Source organism: Microtus pennsylvanicus, chromosome 15, assembly GCF_037038515.1.
Source record: "Microtus pennsylvanicus isolate mMicPen1 chromosome 15, mMicPen1.hap1, whole genome shotgun sequence".
Lineage (NCBI taxonomy): Eukaryota > Metazoa > Chordata > Mammalia > Rodentia > Cricetidae > Microtus > Microtus pennsylvanicus.
In genome coordinates, this window is record NC_134593.1 from 17,905,265 (window position 1) to 17,925,614 (window position 20,350).

Genomic DNA, 20,350 nt, shown 5'->3' on the forward strand with positions numbered 1-20,350 from the left:
TTTTGCAAACAGTATAAAACAGGATATGAGGAAAATGCCTGTTTCCTCATTTGAAATGCCATTTAACCTAACTTATGTAAGAATTATATAGAATTATAAACATAGCATTTAGAGTCGAAACTGACAGTAAACAAGGATTCAGCGAGTAGCTCGTGTGGAGATGAACATGGGTTTATACTTGCATATACAGAACAAGTTGCACCACCAGCTGGGCTGGGATCTGGGACCAGTAGCGTAGCACACAGGTTTATGACCATTTATATGGGAAGCCCAGGTAGACTCACCCTGGATGGCTCCAGGTGTGCCCCTGCACATTCCACCTAGCACTGGGTCAGAGAGTGCAATGCTACTTGGTTGAGCTGTAAGTTCTTTTTTGTTTTTTGTTGTTTTTTCAAGACAGGGTTTCCTGTGTTATCTCTGGTTGTCCTGGAACTCGCTTTGTAGACCAGACTGGCCTCGAACTTACTGAGAGAGCTCCACCTGTCTCTGCCTTCTGAGTGCTGGGATTGAAGGCATGTGCCACCACTGCCTGGCAATCCATTAAGTGTAGAGAAAGAGGCAAACAATAACTGTCAACTGCTGGAAGACTGTAAAGGATGAAGCAGAGTAGGCAGAAAAAAATTCTAGGCAGAGCAGCCAATTTGTAAGACCCAAGGCAGGAAGCTGAAGGCTGGTGCGGCTAAGCCACACATTGCAGGGAGCGGTCACCTATGCCATAGTAAAAATCTTGGCTCTCATTTAAAGAATAGTGGAAAACACCCTGGGAAGACCATGGCATATATAGCTTGGTGAGCTGGAAGCACCATTCTAAGTGACAAGCTAGGGATAGTAGGGAAGTGCTGAGGGTGAGGCTCAGGGAAACAAAATTTGTACAATCTGAGGATCCAAGATCAAAACGAGCAGAGCCCAAGCCCAAGACTAACCTTGAAAAGAGCCTATCTTGTCTTTCCCATTTAGTAGCTGTCTTTAGTAAATTCCAAAGAGCTGCCTAACCTGCTCTCTACTCCCTCCCCTCTGCTCTTCAGTCAGTTCCAAACTTCATGTCTAAAATTGGTTGACATCAACTTTGGCAAACCTAACAGCCTCAGCCTCCGTATTCTCAGCAGCACTGAAAGAAATGAATGCACGGCCTAAAACACTCCTTCCTGCGTCACCAGCCTCTTCCCCACCTCTGTACAACACTCCCCTCTTCCTGCTTCTTTAAATATTAGATTTACTCAACATATTTTATGTGTGTTTTGCTTGCATGTAGTATGTGTACCACATCTGTGTGTGCTTGGTGCCCTGGAAGTCAGAAGAGGGCTGGGGGTTAGGGATGGCTGTGAACTCAGGTACCTGGAATCAGATGGGGTCCTCTGCAGGAGAAACAGCAAATAGCACTCTAAGTGCAGAGGGAGCCCTGTCCCCAGCGCTCTTCAGCTCTTCACTCCTCCCGCAGTCCCAGCCAGTAGTGTAAGGCAAATGCCATGGTGTGAAAAGGTGGGCTAGAGTTGACTTTGAAAATTATTTATTTTAGCCGGGCAGTGGTGGCGCACGCCTTTAATCCCAGCACTGGAGGCAGAGGCAGGCGGATCTCTGTGAGTTCGAGGCCAGCCTGGTCTACAAGAGCTAGTTCCAGGACAGGAACCAAAAGCTATGGAGAAACCCTGTCTTGGAAAAAAAAAAAGAGAGAAAATAATTTATTTCATATTATGCAACAAAAAAATTATACAAGCACTTAGAATTCTGGAATTCTCCACTTAATTTTCAATGCATAATTAAAGTAATCTTTATGTCACAAAATATTTCCTAAAGCTGCTGGGAGGTGGTGACGTACTCCTTTAGTCCAGCACTCAGGAGCAGAGGCAGGCGAATACAGGAAGTGAGTTCCTGGACACAGGACAGTCAGGGCTACCAGAGAAACTATGTCTCGCGGAAAGGGGTGGTTAAAAAAAAGGGGGGGGGGGAATTCCCTAAGCCCATTAAGTACCTTACAGTATTTGCTAATTTGTCTCAAAATTTTAGCTGGTCACTACAGAATACAAGCTCCTCATTCCCCTACTGGCAACAATGCAAAACTCTCCCAAAAGCACTATCATGAACTTAAGAGATTACTTTCTAGCTGTTCTTGGATCAGAAGGATCTTAGATAGTTCTAGAATCAAGATGTTCCCATGACTCCTGGTTTCAGAATCTTCCAGACAGAATGAAGTTCAGATCTGCTGGGGGGAGAGGCCAACACAGTGTGGTGGAACAAACAATCGTGGAAGAATAAAAACAGTGAAAAACTGGAAGAAAAGAAAAAAGACTGACAGCAGTGAGCCCTCCTTCCTCCTCCACAGGTCTGTGCTAAAATTTCTAATAGAGAAATTTGAGAACTTGAGTCCAGCTTGCTTCCCCATTTTTGTATTTCTGTCCAGCTTCTGTATTGGAAGTATCCACACTAGAATTCCTACAAACAGAAACAAATAAAATCAAGTAAGGACAATTAAGAGACATCAGGACATAAGGCAACATAGTAGCTAAGTATTCCACAAACACACACACACACTAAATTTTTTTTATTAATTTTTTTTTTTTAGAAAACCTGTCAAACTTAAGATGAACTTAAGACACTATTAAATGTAGCTGAAGAACTTAACTTTATTCTTCCAGTGTATCTAGGAGTACTTAGTAATTTATTTCATGACTTATTTTTTAAACGTGCAAAACGACACACTCATACCCCATTACTCTAAATTTTATTTGTCATTCTTCCTTCAGTCTGAAGAAAAAGAGTAATTTATGAAGTTCTAGAGATACCAATCTCACAAATGTAACATTTATTCTCAAGTCTATACTCACGAAAATTAAGAATAGCCAGTATCACACTGGCCTAAAACCTGACTAAGTTCTTTACTTAGAACACTTGCTGCACATCTGTCGGCTCACACTAAAACACAAAACTAGACTGGGGTGTATGCATCTCATAAAAAATTCTTAGGACAGATTAAAGATTAACATTAAAATTTCAACTTCATTGATTACCAAATTAAACTTTTAAAATGCTTATTTACTGTGAATTAATTGCAAATAATTTTCTTTCAGGTTTCCAAGCACTTCAAAACAGCTAATAAGGCAATATAACCTTTAAGTAGACTATACATATTGCACTTTTCTAACAGGCTAGGCTAGTATCTTCTGTGATGATATAAAAAGTACTGAATAAAATATGTGTTAAAAATCAGTTAAGTTCTCGATTAATCTCCCTCAAATGATAAATATAATTCTCAAAACATCCCAGGTTTTCCTAAGACTTAATTTTAAAAGAGGATGGTGGCAGAATTTGAAGCAGGTAGGCAGATGTGTGATTTGAAGCCAGCCTGGTCTATGTAGCAAGTTCCAGGCCAGCCAAGGCTATACAGTAAAATGCTATTTCAAGAATTAATAATAAAAAAAATATAAAAAGGGAATGGACTCAGTACCACACAAACAGACTAGCTAATTCGGGATGAGACCATGGGCCAGTTCCATGCTCAGATGGAGCCAGGCTGTTAGGCCTCCCTGGCAATGCAAATGAAAAGGGAAACTACTTCCATTCGTGCCCTATTTTTCAGTCTCAGGTAACACAGGCTCGTTCTGCCATGGCATCTTACTCACTGTCACCAGTTTTCCTTGTTGGCAGCTCCCCGGACGCTCTGCCCCTCATACTTAAGGAAGCCTTTCCTGGGTGGCTTCGCTTTAACCTCCAGTGGAGTAGCTAGGTTTGAGTTGTGCTTTAACATCTAAAAAGCAACGACAAATCCAGAAGTTGTTATAAACATTCAAGAAAAGCTACCAACAATTAGATACAGGTTACTTAAAATACTTTAAAAATCAGCAGTCTATACAGACATTGAACAGCAAAGACAATAAAAAATGTTGCATGGAAGTTTGATGTCTGAAATCTAAATACATGTTTACTAAAGTTAATGGAAACATCTTGAGAGCCTGTTAAGTCTTGCTGATGGTGTGGATGACAGGAGGACGGACAGACTAGCGCACTGAAGAGAAGGTGTACAATGGGTGTGACTATGTGCAAATCAGCACCCATCATGGAGAGGGAGAGGCTCACAGGCCCTACCTCTCTGAGTATCTAGACACAGTTACTTGATGTAGGTGGGTCTTCTATCTATCTGTTGTTTCATTGGTTAATTAATAAAGAAAACTGCTTGGCCTTATAGGTCAGAATTTAGATAGGTGGAGTAGACCAAACAGAATGCTGGGAGGAAGAAGGCACTGAGGCACACACTATAGCTCTCCTCTCCTTCCTGGTAAGCCACTACCTCGTGGTGCTACACAGATCATTAGAAATGGGTTAATCAAGATGTGAGAATTAGCCAGTAAGAGGCTAGAGCTAATGGGCCAAGCAGTGTTTACAAGAATATAGTTTCTGTGTAATTATTTTGGGTAAAGCTAGCCGTGTGGGAGCTGGGAGGCAGGAAGCGGCCCGCAGCTCCTTCAACAGTTAATGAGGATGAGAGTCTTCAGTGGCTTAGCCACTCCTACATACTCACTCGCGCTCCAGAAAGAGCCCTAATGAAACTCATTTGAGGACACATTCACCCTCTTCTGTCTTAACATAAAAGGAGAGGGGCTCAGTTGGGAAGGGAAAGGATTGCAAGACTGGGACATGAGAAGGTACTGGGTGTCTATGCGACTGTGAAGGCCAACAAGATATATTATGTACCTGTATGAAAATGTTATCATGTAAGCCAGGAAGTGATGGCACATCCCAGCACTGCGGAGGCAGAGGCAGGAGGATCTCTGTGAGTTCGAGACCAGCCTGGTCTACAGCATGAGTTCCAGGACAGCCAGGACTATACAAAGAAACCCTGCTTCAAAACCAAAATAAAAAAAAAATCATGAAATCAATCACTTTATATAATTAACATAGGCTATTTAAAACATGAAAAAAAAACCCAGAAGCAGCATACTGGATGTAACGTGTCCTTGGGAATGGGCATGCAATAAAAGGTAGAATAAGAAAAGCAAACAAGGAAACAAAGACAAGGCTCCCTTACCTTCTCATAGAAAGGAAACCCACAACAGGAAATTGTAACCTTCTACATACACCCCCACAAAGACAGCCGTTCTGTTCATTTTACCTCCTAGGAAAGCAAGCCGTCAGGAGGGACTGGAGATGGCTTAGCAGATACGAGCAAGTACAGCTCTTAGGATTAGAGTTCGGTTCCCAGCCCCACTTTGGGCAGCTCACAATTGCTTGTAACTTTAGATTTGGTGCGCTCTTCTCTCTACCCAGGCACCTGCACATATCCCACAGAGACACACATACATCACACACATAATTAAAGACAAAATAAATATTTAAAAAGACAAAACTGTAACAGATCCTTTGTTGATCTTTCCTGGTGAGTCAGTTCTACTGGCATTTAGGCATTTTCTCACAGTTCATTGTCCTCACGGCTCCCCGTGAGGCTGAAAAGCTCTAGAATAGTCACTGAGGGATTCATTACACCTGAGTACTGACTGCCCAACACTATAGTAACTCGGATTAGAGCCAGACTGGCCCGCAGCATCTACTAGCTGGTGATGCCACACTACAGAGTCACCTATTTTAACATCATGTGAGTCAGTTTGAGAAATACAGACACACGTTATTAACGACACCCTGCTGTGGTAAGTATACAGAAAACAATGTTTTCCCTTCCAGTGGAACAACAAATAGTCAATGTGGCAACCAGAGATAAAAACATACTATAGAACATAAAGAGAAACCACCTTCTAAGAGTTAGGAACTGGTACTTGGTTCAGGAAAACCTTAAGGATTTTCTCAATACTCAAAGTTACACATTGGCTTGATGGTAAATATGACAGTTAATATGCAATTTCGATTCTCGTAATACAAATACACAATTGTGAAAATATTAGAAAACAATAGCCCGGGAACCAACCTGGAGAATGTCCTCTGGAATTGCAGTGACTTCTGGAGGAGTAGGTGTTCTGATATTTTCACAAGAAGTAATTGTAGGAGAAGGGGGGTCTTCAAAATTCTCATAGCATTCATCTGAATTTAAAATTAACGGAGCACAATCTTCAACTTCCAGATCACTTGATGAACTATTTAGTTTTGATAATGGATAATTTCTATATACCTATAGGATAAAAATAAAATCACTAAATTATATGGTAAGTAAATAATAATGTTGTAATGTATTCTTTTAACTCCACTGGAGTCTATTAAAGCAGGCCCACAAATGATCCCACTTTCCTGGCCGAATTCTACCAAAATCAAGAAAATTGTATATAAAGATAAAGTACTATCTTTACTATTAATGCAGGCTTTTGGGGAGAACTCAACAGAACGGTGGCTGAACCCCGGATCTAGGCAGATTCCCCACCCCATTGTGGGCAGCACAAAACCGACCAGTTAGAGCTGAAGAGGAAGAGCTGGGTAGCAGCTCCTGAGTCCTAAGGAGGAAGATTGAGCTCCAACTTCATGAAACGTTACCAAAGCCGTGAGTGCAGAATTTCAGTGCTAAGGGTAGAACAAAGGAGGAAGGCCCAGCTCAGAACAGAATGTCTATATACGCTGCCTACATACACACAGGATGCTTCCCCCATCTAAGAGAGACTTAACATACACTCAACTCATGCTAAGTCTCAAGTTAATAAAGACAGAGTGGCTAGGAATATCACGGCAATGGGGTGCCTTCCACAGGGACAGAAACACAAGTGGGCATGGTGGTGCAGGCAAGAGGTCGTAGTCAATTCTCAGCAATGAAGCTACGTGCAGCCCATTCTCTTAAACAAAATGAAAATACACACACAACAAAGATGTAAATGAGCTGAAAACAGCAAGTGCCTGCAGGCAGCCGACACGTGAAAAGAAACTGTCTGCAGCAGCACTGCCTGGTGTCACTTACTAGCTGCAGCTCAGGTGCACCAAGCTACATTTCAGTGCTTAAAAATACTGTCTGATTGCAGGCCACCATACTGAACACTAAAAAGGACAGAGCATTCCCACCATCAGCAGAGTACTGGCTGTCTCACCTGACTAATGAGGAAGGTTTTGATTATGTTAGATAAGGTAACAAGGAAAACTGAACCGGCGAGACATTAAATTACTTAAAAATTTCTTACTCAGGGAAAACCACTTTGATCTGTTTCTACTAATTCTTTTTTCTTTTTTGAGGGGGAGGAGGGATTTCAAGTCAGGGTTTCTCTGTGGCTTTGGAACCTGCCCTGGAACTCACTCTGCAGACCACGTGCTCTGCCTGCCTCTGCCTCCCAAGTGCTAGGATTAAAAGAGTGTATCACCACCACATATGCATGTATATAATTATTTATCTTCAAGAACAACAAATTTCTTGTAAACATTCTCTTTGCTTGGTCTCAGCTAACTTTCAGATCACGACAGACAGCTGCCATCAGCTCTTGGCTCCACTCACTGTACTCACTGCTGCCTTCTCACTAGCTACTTACATTTCTGTAGGCATCTTCTCTCTTTTGGTTTTCCAAAACAGGCTTTCTCTGTAGCTTTGGAACCTGTCCTGGAATTAGCTCTTGTAAACCAGGCTGGCCTCGAACTCACAGAGACCCGCCTGCCTCTGCCTCCCGAGTGCTGGGATTAAAGGCGTGCGCCACCACTGCCCGGCTTCCTTTCTCCTTTCTCTACTGTTATGAACAGATTCTGACACAATATGCACATTCCTAAGAGCTGCACTAGTCTAATCTGTTAGACACACTAACTCCAAAAGTCATGACTGAGTCCTAAGGAGGAAGATGAGAGCTTTTAACTTTAGTGGAACTTTACCGAAGCTCTATTGCTCACTGTAGAAGGGATTTTCAAACCAGGAGTACAGAATTTAGGTGGCAACGGTGAATCTGTATATTCAGCATCTAGAAGACATAAAATAGAAATGAAAATTAAGTTGAAATTTGGGGCAGGGAGCAGAAACCAGAAGCTGCAGAAGTCACCACGAGGCAAGGAAAAGCCCGGGGAACGCAGCAGTTGTGCGTGCGTTTGGGAAACTGACAAGTTGCCACACACAGTAAAGCAGTAAACTCTGCTGTGGCGGGGATTCCTCGCATGCACAAAGCCTGGAGTTCAGTCCCCAGTATCACAGAAAACGTGGTGGTGGAGGGCTGAAGAGACGGCTCAGAGGTTGAGAGCACTTGCTGCTCTTGGAGAGGTCCTAGGTTGGTTCTGAGCACTCACGGAGGCTCACAACCACCTGCAGCATGAGCTCCACAGCTAGTGCCGCCTTCTGCCCTTTGTGGGCACTACACGGTGCACAGACATTCAAGCGGGCAAAACACTTACATACATAAAATGAAAATAAATAAATCTTTTTGGGAAATGTTATTTTAAGGTGTCTGACTTTTGTTTATGCTGCATTTGTTTAACTCTGTGAAGCTGTGATTCTTTGCCTGTCTAAAACACCTGATGGTCTAATAAAGAGCTGAATGGCCAATAGCAAGGCAGAAGCAAGGATAGGTGGGCTGGCAGGAAGAAAGAATAGAGAGAAGGAGAAATCTGGAGGCCCAACAACGAGAGGAGGACACAAGGGACCAGCCACCGGTCTGCCACAGATAAGTGTGAAAGTAAGATTTACAGAAGAGGAAGATAAGAGCCCACAGGAAAAAGGTAGATGGGATAATTTAAGAAAAGCTGGCTAAAACAAGCCAACCTAAAGTCGGGCATTCCTAAGTAATAAGTATCCGCATGTGTGACTTTTTTTGAGAGCTGGATGGTGAGCCCCCCAAAAACCAAAAGAATAAAACATCACATAACAAAATCTTAAAAGAAAAAAAAAAAGATATTTTAACTGGTATGGTGGTGCAAGTCTGTAATCCCAGAACTCAAGAGGTTGGGGCAAGAAGACTGCTGTGAGTTCAAGACTCAAGGTGAGACACTGCCAAAATATATATATATATATATATATATACACACACATACATACATACAGAGTCTCCTTTCTCTCTTTCGGGTGAGTGGTGTGGTATATGCACAAGTGTGTCTCAGTACACACGACTAGAGGGTAGAGGCAGACATCAAGTGTCTCTTCAGTTGCACCCATTTATTTGTTTTGCTTCGAGACAGGGTTTCTCTGTGTTGCCCGGGCTGTCCTGGAACTCACTCTGTATGTAAATCAGGCTGGCCTTAAATACAATGCTCTGTTTGCTTCTGCCTCTGCCTCCCTCAGTGCTGGCTCTAACATACACACATCACCACGCCTGGACTTTTATACAAATTCTGGGAATCCAAACTCAAGTCTCTCCTCATGTTTGTGTGGCAAACACTTGACCAACTGAACTATCTCCCCAGCCATACTTAAAAAAAAAAAAAAACATACTCTAATGATTTATTTACTTTGGTGTGAATGAGTGTTTTGTCTGCTTGAATGTCTGTTCATACTTGTGCCTGTAGAGGTCAGAAAAGGACACTTCTCAAAGCAACTCTGAGATTCCATCTTACACCAGTAAGAATGGCCAAGATCAAAAACACTGATGACAACTTATGCTGGAGGAGGTTGTGGGGAAAAGGGAACACTTCTACATTGCTAGTGGGAGTGCATGCTGGTACAGCCCCTTTGGATGTCAGTGTGGCGATTCTCAGGAAATTAGGAAACAATTTTCCTCAAGACCCAGTAACACCACTTTTGGGTATATATCCAAAGGATGCCCAATTGTGCCACAAGGACATGTGCTCAACTATGTTCATAGCAGCTTTGTTTGTCATAGCCCGAACCTGGAAACAACCTAAAAGCCCCTCGATCGAAGAACGGATAAGGAAAATGTGAGGGGTTGGAGAGATGGCTCAGTGGTTAAGAGCATTGCCTGCTCTTCCAAAGGTCCTGAGTTCAATTCCCAGCAATCACATGGTGGCTCACAACCATCTGTAATGAGATCTGGCGCCCTCTACTGGCGTGTGGGCATACATGCAGGCAGAATGTTGTATACATAATAAATCTTTAAAAAAAAATTTATATTAGCCCGGCGGTGGTGGCGCACGCCTTTAATCCCAGCACTTGGGAGGCAGAGGCAGGCGGATCTCTGTGAGTTCGAGACCAGCCTGGTCTACAGAGCTAGTTCCAGGACAGGCTCCAAAGCCACAGAGAAACCCTGTCTCGAAACGCCCCCCCCCCCCAAAAAAAGGAAAATGTGGTACATTTATACAATGGAGTACCACACAGCAGAAAAAAATAATTTTGCAGGAAAATGGGTAGAGCTAGAAAACATCATTTTGAGTGAGGTAACCCAGACACAGAAAGACAATTATCACATGTACTCACTCATAGGTGGTTTTTAAACATAAAGCAAAGAAAGACAGCTTACAAACCACAATCCCAAAGACCTTAGACAATGCGGACACTAAGAGAGACTTACATAGATCTAATCTACATGGGAAGCAGAAAGTAGAAAAAGACAAGATCTCCTGAGTAAATTGGGAGCATGGGGACCTTGGGGAAGGGTTGAAGCGGGGAAGGGAGAGGCAGGGAGGGGAGCAGAGAAAACTGTAGAGCTCAATAAATATCAATTAAAAAAAGAAAAGAAAAAAAAACCCACCCAAACAAACAAAAAGGATACAGTAAACTACCTAAGGTTAGTAATCTAAAAATAGAGAATAGTTGTGCCCACAGTTAACTAGGAAAGAGTACAAAGGAGAACTTAATTTTTAAACTCACCAGTCTTTCTCAGCTGCTGGCTTATAGAACGAGGAATGGCAAAAGAACTCTCAGTGGTCACAGGCCCTGTCCCCATGGCCTCTCCACTGGCAGTGCTCAGAGGGGAACTGTAAAGTCACATGAGTTAAACTTTATCTTATACTTCAGTTTGGGGTCGTTCGTTTTTGGTTTATGAAATAAAGACCAATGAAAGAAATGAAAATAATTTAGAAATGCATTTGATATACACACCTTTAAATATTTAAAGTAGTATACATATTTATTTTAAATAATCAAATATATAAAGCAAGATGTGGAGGCACATACACACAATCCTAGCACTTGAGAGACAACAGGTGATTCCCTGCTTGATCGCCCGGAATCAGAAATCTGTGGATATTACCCAGTATACACAGTAAGTTAGTATTAATAGGCTAGTGTGGCAGGATTTGGTTGTTTTTTTTTAAATTAGTCTATCTGGTAGAAAGCAAAATTACTGAAGCCCATTAACAAGTTGGGTGGAAGGAGGTTAGAGAGATGGTTCAGTGGTTAAGAGCACTGGCTACTGTTCCAAAGGACAATCCTAGGTGCTCTGACACCTTTTTCGCCAGGCATGAATGAGGTGCATGCATAGACACACATTCAGATAAAAGACCCAAACATATAAAAAACTAAAACTAAAAACACACAAACAAAATAAAACTGTCATTATTTTAGAGTAAAAAGACTAAATCTGTCATTTTATTAAGATTGACTTGCTCTAGCTGGGCAGTGGTGGGTGCACAACTTTAATCCCAGCACTCTGGAGGCAGAGGCAGGTGGATCTCTGTGAGTTTGAGGCCAGCCTGGTGTACAGAGTAAATTCTAGGACAGCCTGGGCTACTCAGAGAAACACTGTGTGTGTGTGATGTGTGTGGGGGACTGACTTGATCAATTACACAAATACACAGGAGAGAATACTGCATGCTGTGTAGAGCCTACCACTCCTTAGGAAATTAACAGCATACACTTCATTGATGAAATTACTGATTCAAGATTTAAAATACAAAACAGTTGAAATCTTTCTAAAAGTGGGCTGGAGAGATGGCTCAGTGTTTCCTGTCCTTCCAGAAGACCCCAGCTCAGCTCCTAGGCACAGACATCAGGGATCAGGAACAGCTCGTGTTACCCTAGTTACCAAGGCTAAGATTAAAAAAAAAAAAAAAGTAATGGCATACATACACCTTTAATCTCAGCACTCAGAAGGCAGGGGCAGGGGCGTCTTTGTGAATTTCAGGCCTTCGGAGATTACATAGAGAAGCCCTGACTCAAAGGAACAAAATCAACAACAAAAACTCAACCAAACACAAAACCCCAAGTTTTGCTGGCATGGAGGTAGGAAAGCAGGGCACATTCTTTTACTATTGGTGGGAGTTTAAACCACTGATGGGCATGCGCCCAAAGGAGTCTATATCCTATTACAGAGATACGTGGTGCTCAACTACATCCACTGTTGCTTTATTCATGGCAGCCAGGAAAGCTTGCATGGTCATCAACTGACAACAGATAATGAAAATGCGGCACATTTACACAATGGAACATTATTCAGCTGATAAGAAAAATGAAATCATGATATTGTAGGTAAATGGATGGAGCGGTAAACAATCATATCTTCTCTTGAATGTAGAATGGATACAGTACTGGTGTGTGTGTGATATTGGACTCCCCTCTGTATGCTGTAAATATGATTGGTTAATTAATAAAGAAACTGGCTTGGCCTGATAACGTAGGGTAGAGCGAGGTGGGGAAAACTAAACTGAATGCTGGAAGAAAGAAAGGCAGAGTAAGAGAGAAGCCATGGAGCCACTGCCAGAGACAGACATGCTGAAATTTTGCCAGTATGCCACAGCCTTGTGGCGATACAGATGAATGGAAATGGGCTAAATTAAGATGTAAGAGTTAGCCAGCAATACACCAAGCAGTGATTTAATTAATACAGCTTCTGCGTGATTATTTTGGGAGTCTGGGCGACTGGGAAACGAATAGGCAGACTCCTATGACATGTGTGTCTGTGCGTGTGTGTGTTTGTGGTGTACAGAGATGATGGTTGTATAACCAAGTATGAAGAATTAAGTAGGGTGGGGGAGGAGGGCAGAACAGAGGGACAACTAACACTAACAATCTTTGAAAAAGTCATGAAGACCCACTACTGTAAATGCTTCTTAAAACTTATGAAACGTTTCAATGGAGTTACGCTATAACCAGGAACAATGGTGCCATCCCAGAGATATCACAGATTAAAAAGCCCAGCGATGGGCTAGAGAGATGGCTCAGAAGTTAAGAGCAGTGACTACTCTTCCAGAGCTCCTGAGTTCAATTCCCAAATAGTGGCTCAAAACCATCTATAATGAGATCTGGTGCCCTCTTCTGGTGTGCAGGCAGAACACTGTAAACATAATAAATAAATAAAAAAATCCCAGCGCCTGGAATTGGTTACCTTTTGGAGTTATTTGTTGGTGATGTCCCATAGACTCCCACACATTACAGATGACATATGTCCACTGGAATTTCAGAAATAAAACCATGCTTAACACCTAACACCACTATTGGGGACAAGAACCCATGGCTAGATGGGTCTTAGGAAAGAAACTACTATTAATTCTGATACATGGACATAGTATTAAACTGAAGCTTAATGACACTGCTATGCCACAGATTAGTGTACCCACCTACCCAATGCTTTCTTTAAGACAAGCTCTATGACGCCGGGCGATGGTAGTGCACGCCTTTAATCCCAGCACTTGGGAGGCAGAGGCAGGTGGATCTCTGTGAGTTCAAGACCAGCCTGGTCTATAGAGCTAGTTCCAGGACAGGCTCCAAAGCCACAGAGAAACCCTGTCTCGAAAAACCAAAAAAAAAAACAAAAAAACAAAAAAAGACAAGCTCTATGTAGGCCTGCTTGTCCTGGAGCTTACTATGTAGACCAGTGATGTGGGATCCCCTCTGTATGCTGTGAATACCATTGGTTAATAAAGAAGCTGCTTTGGGGCTATTGCAGCGCAGAATAGGGCAAGACAGGAATTCCAAGCAGATGCAGGAGGAGAAAGATGACGGAGTCAGACAGAAGCCAAGTAGCTGCTGCAGAAGACCAATACCGAACACTTACTGGTAGGCCACAACTATGTGGCGATACGATTAATAGAAATGGGTTAAGATATAAGAGCTAGCCAATAAGAAGCACGAGCTAACAGGCTAAGTGGTGTTGTAATAATACAGTTTCTGTATTATTACAGGCTGGTCTCGAACTCACAGAGATCGGCCTGCCTCTGCCTCCCGAGTGCTGGGATTAAAGGCGTGCGCCACCATCGCCCAGCTGGCCTTGAACTCTTGACAGAACAGCCTACCTCTGCCTTTTGAGTGCTGGGAGTAAAGGTGTGCGTCACCACGTCTGCCTGTCTGGGAAAAGCTTCTTTTTGCAGATGACCATTACAGTCAACATGGGGAGGGTAAAAGACAACAGAGTGCTCAGCCCTGAGTCTTGGGATCATCTTGGTGGAGATGAAAAGAGCAGAGGCAGTAGATGACGACATTAAAATGTATTTTCCTGGCACAATAGGCGGTTGTTTGCATATAGGAACTCACAACCATTTTGACAGAATACCTAAGGTTAAATCACACAAAATCCCAACATGGAGGAGGAAGTCACAAAGTCTTACCCTTAGCAGAGGAGCTACAGGCAACTGTTATCTGCTGTTTTCCTTAAGGTAGACTAGACTATGCTCCAGCAGTAAAGGGGTAACACAAATCAGACTCCATGGGTTATTAAAACAAAACAAAACAAAACAAAAAAACAAAAAAGACATGAATTGGAGGAGTTTAGGTACTAAAATCAAAAACACTGTATAAAGTTTCCAAAGAATTAACAAAAATATTTTCAAGGGCCTGAGGCCCAGCAGTTAACATCACATATGGCTCTAGGACCAGAGTTTGGTTCCCAGCATCTACATCAGACAGCTCACAAGTTGTGCACTTCCAGTTCCAAGGGGCATCCAATGCCTGTGCCTCTGAGGGCACCTGCACATGAGCTCACCAGCATATACTCACACATGTAATTAAAAACCACAAAATAAATCTTTAAAAAAATTCCAAGTTGGGCTGGAGAGATGGCTCAGTGGTTAAGAGCATTGCCTGCTCTTCTAAAGGTCCTGAGTTCAATTCCCAGCAACCACATGGTGACTCACAACCATCTGTAAAGAGTTCTGGTGCCCTCTTCCGGCCTGCAGGCATACACACAGACAGAATATTGTATACATAATAAATAAATAAAATAAATATTTAAAAAAAATTCCAAGTTGTTTACCTTTTAATGTTCTTCATATTTTTAAGTCCTATTGTATAATCTTCATTTAAACACATAGTGTATTCGGATATACCAAAGTTTTCTAATTTAGGAGTTACACACTCAAAATCATCCATCTTTAGAGCACACCTGGGAGTCTTTAGCACTGTGATGCAAGAGTCTTTGGCAGGAGGGGTTTCAGACAGGCATTCTTCTTCAGGGCTCTCAGCAGTCTGCGGAGGATTTGGTGGGACTTGGGAGACCATGTACCGCTCAAGTCCAAAATCTGAAAGCTGTGGGCTGCACAGTAGGGGCTTTTCAGCAACAGAACTGCTGGGAACACATGGCTCTGACTGCTCACCCTCCACTCCAGGTTTCTGAATGTCTTCACACACACCCAGCTCCGAGGTCGGGTCACTGACCGTGAGCTCACACACTGGGAGGAAAAGCCAAAGACGTGATTTCTGGTCAAACAGCAAGACAGAAAATCTGTTGTTCATTAAAACAACACAGTATAGCCAGCCCACCCCAAATCCTCCATGTCAGTCAACTGTCTCTTCTGCAAGTCTGGTATATACATCTTACCTACTTGTGTTCCATCTACACACTTCAGAGAAATGAAACTGCTTCGAAAAAACCAACACCCACTAAAAAAAATCCAATTTCTTATTCCTCAATATGATTTATTAATCAGACTTAAGTTTTCTGAAAGTATTATTAGTATGGAATTAGTGCATAAGCAACTTTATCGTAGATTTAATACAAACTGTAACAATATGATTTTAGACTGAGTTTTGTAAAAATTTTTAATTACATTTTGTTTATGTGTGCCACAGGGTACATGGGGGTCCTGGAAACCAAACGCAGGTTGTCAGGTCAGGTGACAAGTGCCTTTACCCAGAGCCGTTTTGCCAGCCACAGACTTAACTTTTGAGTACCCAAGTACAAAAGAAAAGGAGTATTTGAATCTTTGATTATTTTAGGAGGAAAGCAAACTATATTTATTATACATTTTCTATCTTCCAAAGTAAACTGAATTCTAGTACCTGTTGATTAACATAGCACACATATATACTTGCTGGATTTCATTAATGCTTTCCTCAGATACAAAGATCATCTTCATAAAAGACCAAGATATTGAAGCATACTAAAGCCCGCCCTGAGAGGTAATGAGCAGAATGGCGGCAGCATTAACACTGGGCGACAATCACCAGCTGGCCTCCAAAGGGCTGCAAAATGCTCAGCTCTAACTGGTCTTCATGAGACCTCATGAAGTAGACACATTAAATTCCCCCACCATACACTGAGGAGCAAGGTCAGTTATTAGACCCTGAGTAACGACAACTTTTTAGCTGGTGACCCTTCTCTCCCCGGTTCCTAGGTTACAGGCATGTGCTGCTTTGATGAGCCACCATGGTACAGTAAACTACTTTATTAATTTACATAGTTCAAACACCTTGTTCTGCTGAGGAGGAATCTGAATGTAAGAGAAATGAGAGAGTTCCCAGTGGTTCTCCAGCTACTTATTGGTGGAGCTAACCAGGCTCACTTGTTCATTTTCAACAGCTCAAAGACACTTTCACCCAGCACCACGGAAAGGAGAGCAAGGGCAGTTTTATTTCTTGCTGCAAGTCTTACTACTATGTAGCCCAGGCTAGCCCGAAGCTTGTTAGTTAGTGTCCAAGAGGTCCTTCAAATTCAAGATCCACAAGGACTGCTCACAGTGTACCGCTGACTAGCACAGAGTGCTGAATGCTCACCGAACAACCCGGCAGACAGAACTAAGGCCCCAGTCAAGCCTTTTGTTGTCTTACTCATTCTGCCTTCTTCTGTACCAAGATGCTAAGAAATGAAAGTCAGTCAAACCTGAATCTTTCTTGTCACGTGTCTGATAGCCATACTTCTGGAAAAACTCTCTTAGTTTCATGATGTCTGTTGAATTTTTTTTCATCAGTACTTTTGTTGCCTTTATGAATCTTGTGCTATCTTGACTTTCCAATCTTGCTTTATTGAGATGAGTGGTAACATCATCCTTTTAGGGAGAAAGCAAATATAATACGTATGGTCTAATCTACTGTGTAATGGCTATGTTTAAAGTTTAGACTTACTATGCTCAAGAGACCAAGAAACAAAATAGCCTCTAAAAATAAGCCCCTAGATTGTACAGGCTATCCCCTAATTGCCCACTTCCCTCCTTCCCCAGACAATGACAACTAATCTTAAAATTAAATGATCTTGTAAAATTTACTTTTCCTGCAAGAAGTCACAAGATTAACCGCCATTCCTGCTTTTGTAATCAAGCTTGCTTACTCTGCTCAAAGAGATGACTAGACTATTGCAAGACATACATGTTAAAACAGGCCCTACCTACATGCACACAGAATACTTGTAATCCCTGACTTTTGCCTTGATAAGCCCTGGGTTGATATGGCTAAATGCTGCAGCTTGGGAGCGCTCTCAGGGACTACTCTGGTCCCAAGCAGTCAGGTGCCAGGAAATAAAGTCTCTTATTAAAATCTTAGGTGCTGCCTGACTGGCGGATCTCTGAGAGACCCAGACTCGTAATAACTTAAGCTACAGAAAATCACCCACCATGAAAAATGATAAATAAATAGTACCTTTAGAGTCTGAACTTCTGAGAGAAGGTCATATAAAACTCTCATTGGAGAATCCTCAAAGTCTTCTAGGAAGGAAGGGAAAAAGTTCAATAAGGATGAGGAAAACAGAAAAGTTAGTATAGTTCCTCAGACATAAAAATCCTGCTGGGTGTGGTGCCTTTTAATCCCAGCAGTTGGAAGACAGAGCTGGCAGATCTCTGAGTTCCAGGACAGTCAGAGCTACAGAGAAATTCTGTCTTAACAAACTAACAGCAAAAACAAAATAAACAAATAACCTTCAATGAACAACAACATACGCAAAGTACATAAATCTCCAGACGTAGCAGGCCAGGTCTTTGATTCACAACTGAGGCAAAAAGCAGATGGATCTATTTGAGTTCAAGGCCAGATCCCCGGTTCTGATCAACACAGCAGCTACACAGTGAGTTCTTATCTCACCAAATAAAGTACACCTAACAGACAAATGTCCTACAAACACAGAAACACAAAATATAGCAACTGATAGAAGGGAGTAATGGAGTAACTGCTGTACAATGTGGATGATGGACGTGGGGAACGATGCTAAAGGGCTGCATCCTCTAGGGTTCTTTTTACAGGAAAGGTCTGGAATGGGCAAGTCCACTCACACAGAAAGACATAAGGTTGTCTAAAGCCAGCGGGGTGGCACTGATAGGACTGGGGGAACAACTGTTTGCTATTTTCTTCCTCCCTCCCTCCCTCCCTCCCTCCCTCCCTCCCTCCCTCCCTCCCTCCCTCCCTCTCTAATGAATCGGTTTGGGTTTACTAAGAGACACCTGTAAAGACAGGAGCAAGCTGAACCTTCTTCTGTACTGAGAGTTCCACAACTGACTATACTTAAGAACCAGTGAAAAGCATTTTGAAGAGTTTTGCTGTATGTAAATTATCTCAAAGAGAATTTGGAAGTCCATTTAGTGATCCAACACTATAGTCATTGTTGGTTGGGGTTTCTATTGCTGCAAGGAACACCATGACCAAAAGCAACTTGGGGGAGGAAAGGGTTTATTTGCCTAACACTTCCACATCACAACCCATCAGTGAAGGAAGTCAGGACAGGAACTCAAACAGGGTAGGAACCTGGAGGCAGGGGCTGATGCAGAGGCCATGGAGGAGTGCTGCATACTGGCTTACTCAGCCTGCTTCTACAGAACCATGACCACCAACCCAGAATAACCCATCTACAATGGGCTGGGCCCTCCCACATCACAAGCACTAAGAAAAAGCCCTCTGGGCTTACCTACAGCCCAGTCTTAGGGAGGCATTTTTCAACTGGGATTCCCTCCTCTCAGAGGACTCTAGCCTGTGTCAACCTGACAGAAAATTAGCCTGCACAGTTATAAAGAGTAAAACTGCTGGTAACTATCTTCTGTGTATGTTTACATAATAATTAATTATTACTATTACAACTTTTCACTGTAAAAAACAAATGAAGTTTGTGCAGAGGTAATGTTTTGGTAAGAATACTGACTAGCAAACACTTTGTGAAAAGCAATTTTTATAGAGTCAAAAATACTAATGCACTTTAATATATTATGCTGCGTTCACTCAAAAACATAAACAAATACAGCACACTTTAATCCCCTAAAATAAGAATGGCAGAAAGGCTGCTAAAACAGTAAGTTATGTCTCTTGTGAGTTAACATTTCCAAATGGACGGTTTGCCAGAACTAATAGGAATCTGTGTCTACAGGGTGCAATATTATTTAAGACACATTACAATTGTGTCATTTTAAGGAAACAATCTCAAAATTTGAACCACTGTTGCAACAATTTTTTTTTTTTTTTGGTTTTTCTGTAGCTTTGGAGCCTGTCCTGGAACTAGCTCTTGTAGACCAGGCTGGTCTCGAACTCACTGAGATCCGCCTGTCTTTGCCTCCCGAGTGCTGGGATTAAAGGCGTGCGACACCATCTCCAGGCTTGCAACGATTTTTTTAAAGACAGGTTCTTACTATGGACGGTCTGGAGCTCCCTATGGGGCGCAGGCTGGCCTGGAACTCGCCAACCACTTGGGAGGCAAAGGCAGAGTGAGTTCCAGGACAGGCTCCAAAGCTACAGAGAAACCCTGTCTCAAAAACAAAACAAAAGGCGTTGGATTTTATTTATTAAAAAAAAAAAAACAGCAGTACTGAGTATTTGTACTGGAAATACATTATCACTGGAGAAACTGCAGATGTTTGTTAACTTCAACGCACACACAGGAGAACTGCGCTTAGTGCGTTTCCGAACAGACGAAGGTGGATGCTGTTGGTAAGCACCCAACACCCCCAGGACGCCTGGCAAGCACAGTCAGCCTGGACGACACCGGCAAAGCACAGTTCGCCTTCGCCCACCCTGGCGTGGGCCGCCGCCCACTGACAACCGCGCCCGCCCGGCCGCCCGCGCCCTCACCGCTGTCCTCGCCGTCCAGCGCCCGCGTCAGCCGGGCCGTCTCGCCGTCCAGCACGGCGGCCAGACCCCGCAGCTTAGAGTGGAAACTCTGGATGGGGTTCATGCTGCGGGAAGCTGAGCCGACCGCCGACCTCCTCGCACACCCTCCAACCCGCCGCTCATTTGAATCCTCCCGCCCGGAACCAGGAGCCCACTCCGCGCACGCGCAGACTCTCGCGAGAGCGGAGATCTCGCACCGGGGCCCCAGGACTCCCAGGACGAAACTCGCGCGTGCGTCCTCGCTTCGGTCAGTGTCTGAGAACTCGGAGGTGAGAGCGTCTAAGTGAGTTCGAGGGGTCAGGCGCGTTCTTTGGGGGGCCTATCGTCCCCCGCCGTGTGGTC

The 20,350-nt window shown here is 43.0% G+C and overlaps 1 protein-coding gene across 2 annotated transcripts; it reads right to left on the reverse strand.

Annotated features, from left to right (window-relative positions):
- Positions 1–1,657: 1,657 nt before the first annotated feature.
- Positions 1,658–20,102, reverse strand: Ska3 (spindle and kinetochore associated complex subunit 3). Of its 2 annotated transcripts, none has more exons than XM_075949886.1 (9): positions 19,970–20,102; positions 17,564–17,628; positions 16,812–16,977; positions 14,967–15,381; positions 10,649–10,755; positions 7,774–7,859; positions 5,912–6,112; positions 3,618–3,742; positions 1,658–2,430 (listed from the first exon to the last, which is right to left on the reverse strand). In XM_075949886.1, exons 1-8 carry the CDS (start codon positions 20,070–20,072, stop codon positions 3,620–3,622), a joined length of 1,266 nt encoding a protein of 421 aa, XP_075806001.1. In that variant the 5' UTR covers positions 20,073–20,102; the 3' UTR covers positions 1,658–2,430; positions 3,618–3,619. The 2 variants fall into 2 exon arrangements, with proteins under 2 accessions (XP_075806001.1, XP_075806002.1); XM_075949887.1 differs by having other exon boundaries at positions 17,564–17,625; positions 19,970–20,101.
- Between the last annotated feature and the right edge of the window lie 248 nt (positions 20,103–20,350).

Bases quoted from the DNA above. Each gene is read 5' to 3' on its own strand.
- Ska3 (XM_075949886.1), bottom strand. From the start codon at position 20,072: ATGAACCCCATCCAGAGTTTCCACTCTAAGCTGCGGGGTCTGGCCGCC. The intron at 15,382-16,811 runs GTTTGACTGACT...TTTTCCTCCCAG, and splicing joins ACGTGACAAGAAAGATTCAG to TGTGTGAGCTCACGGTCAGT. The intron at 3,743-5,911 runs GTTGGTTCCCGG...GTTGCTTTTTAG, and splicing joins TTCCAGAGGACATTCTCCAG to ATGTTAAAGCACAACTCAAA.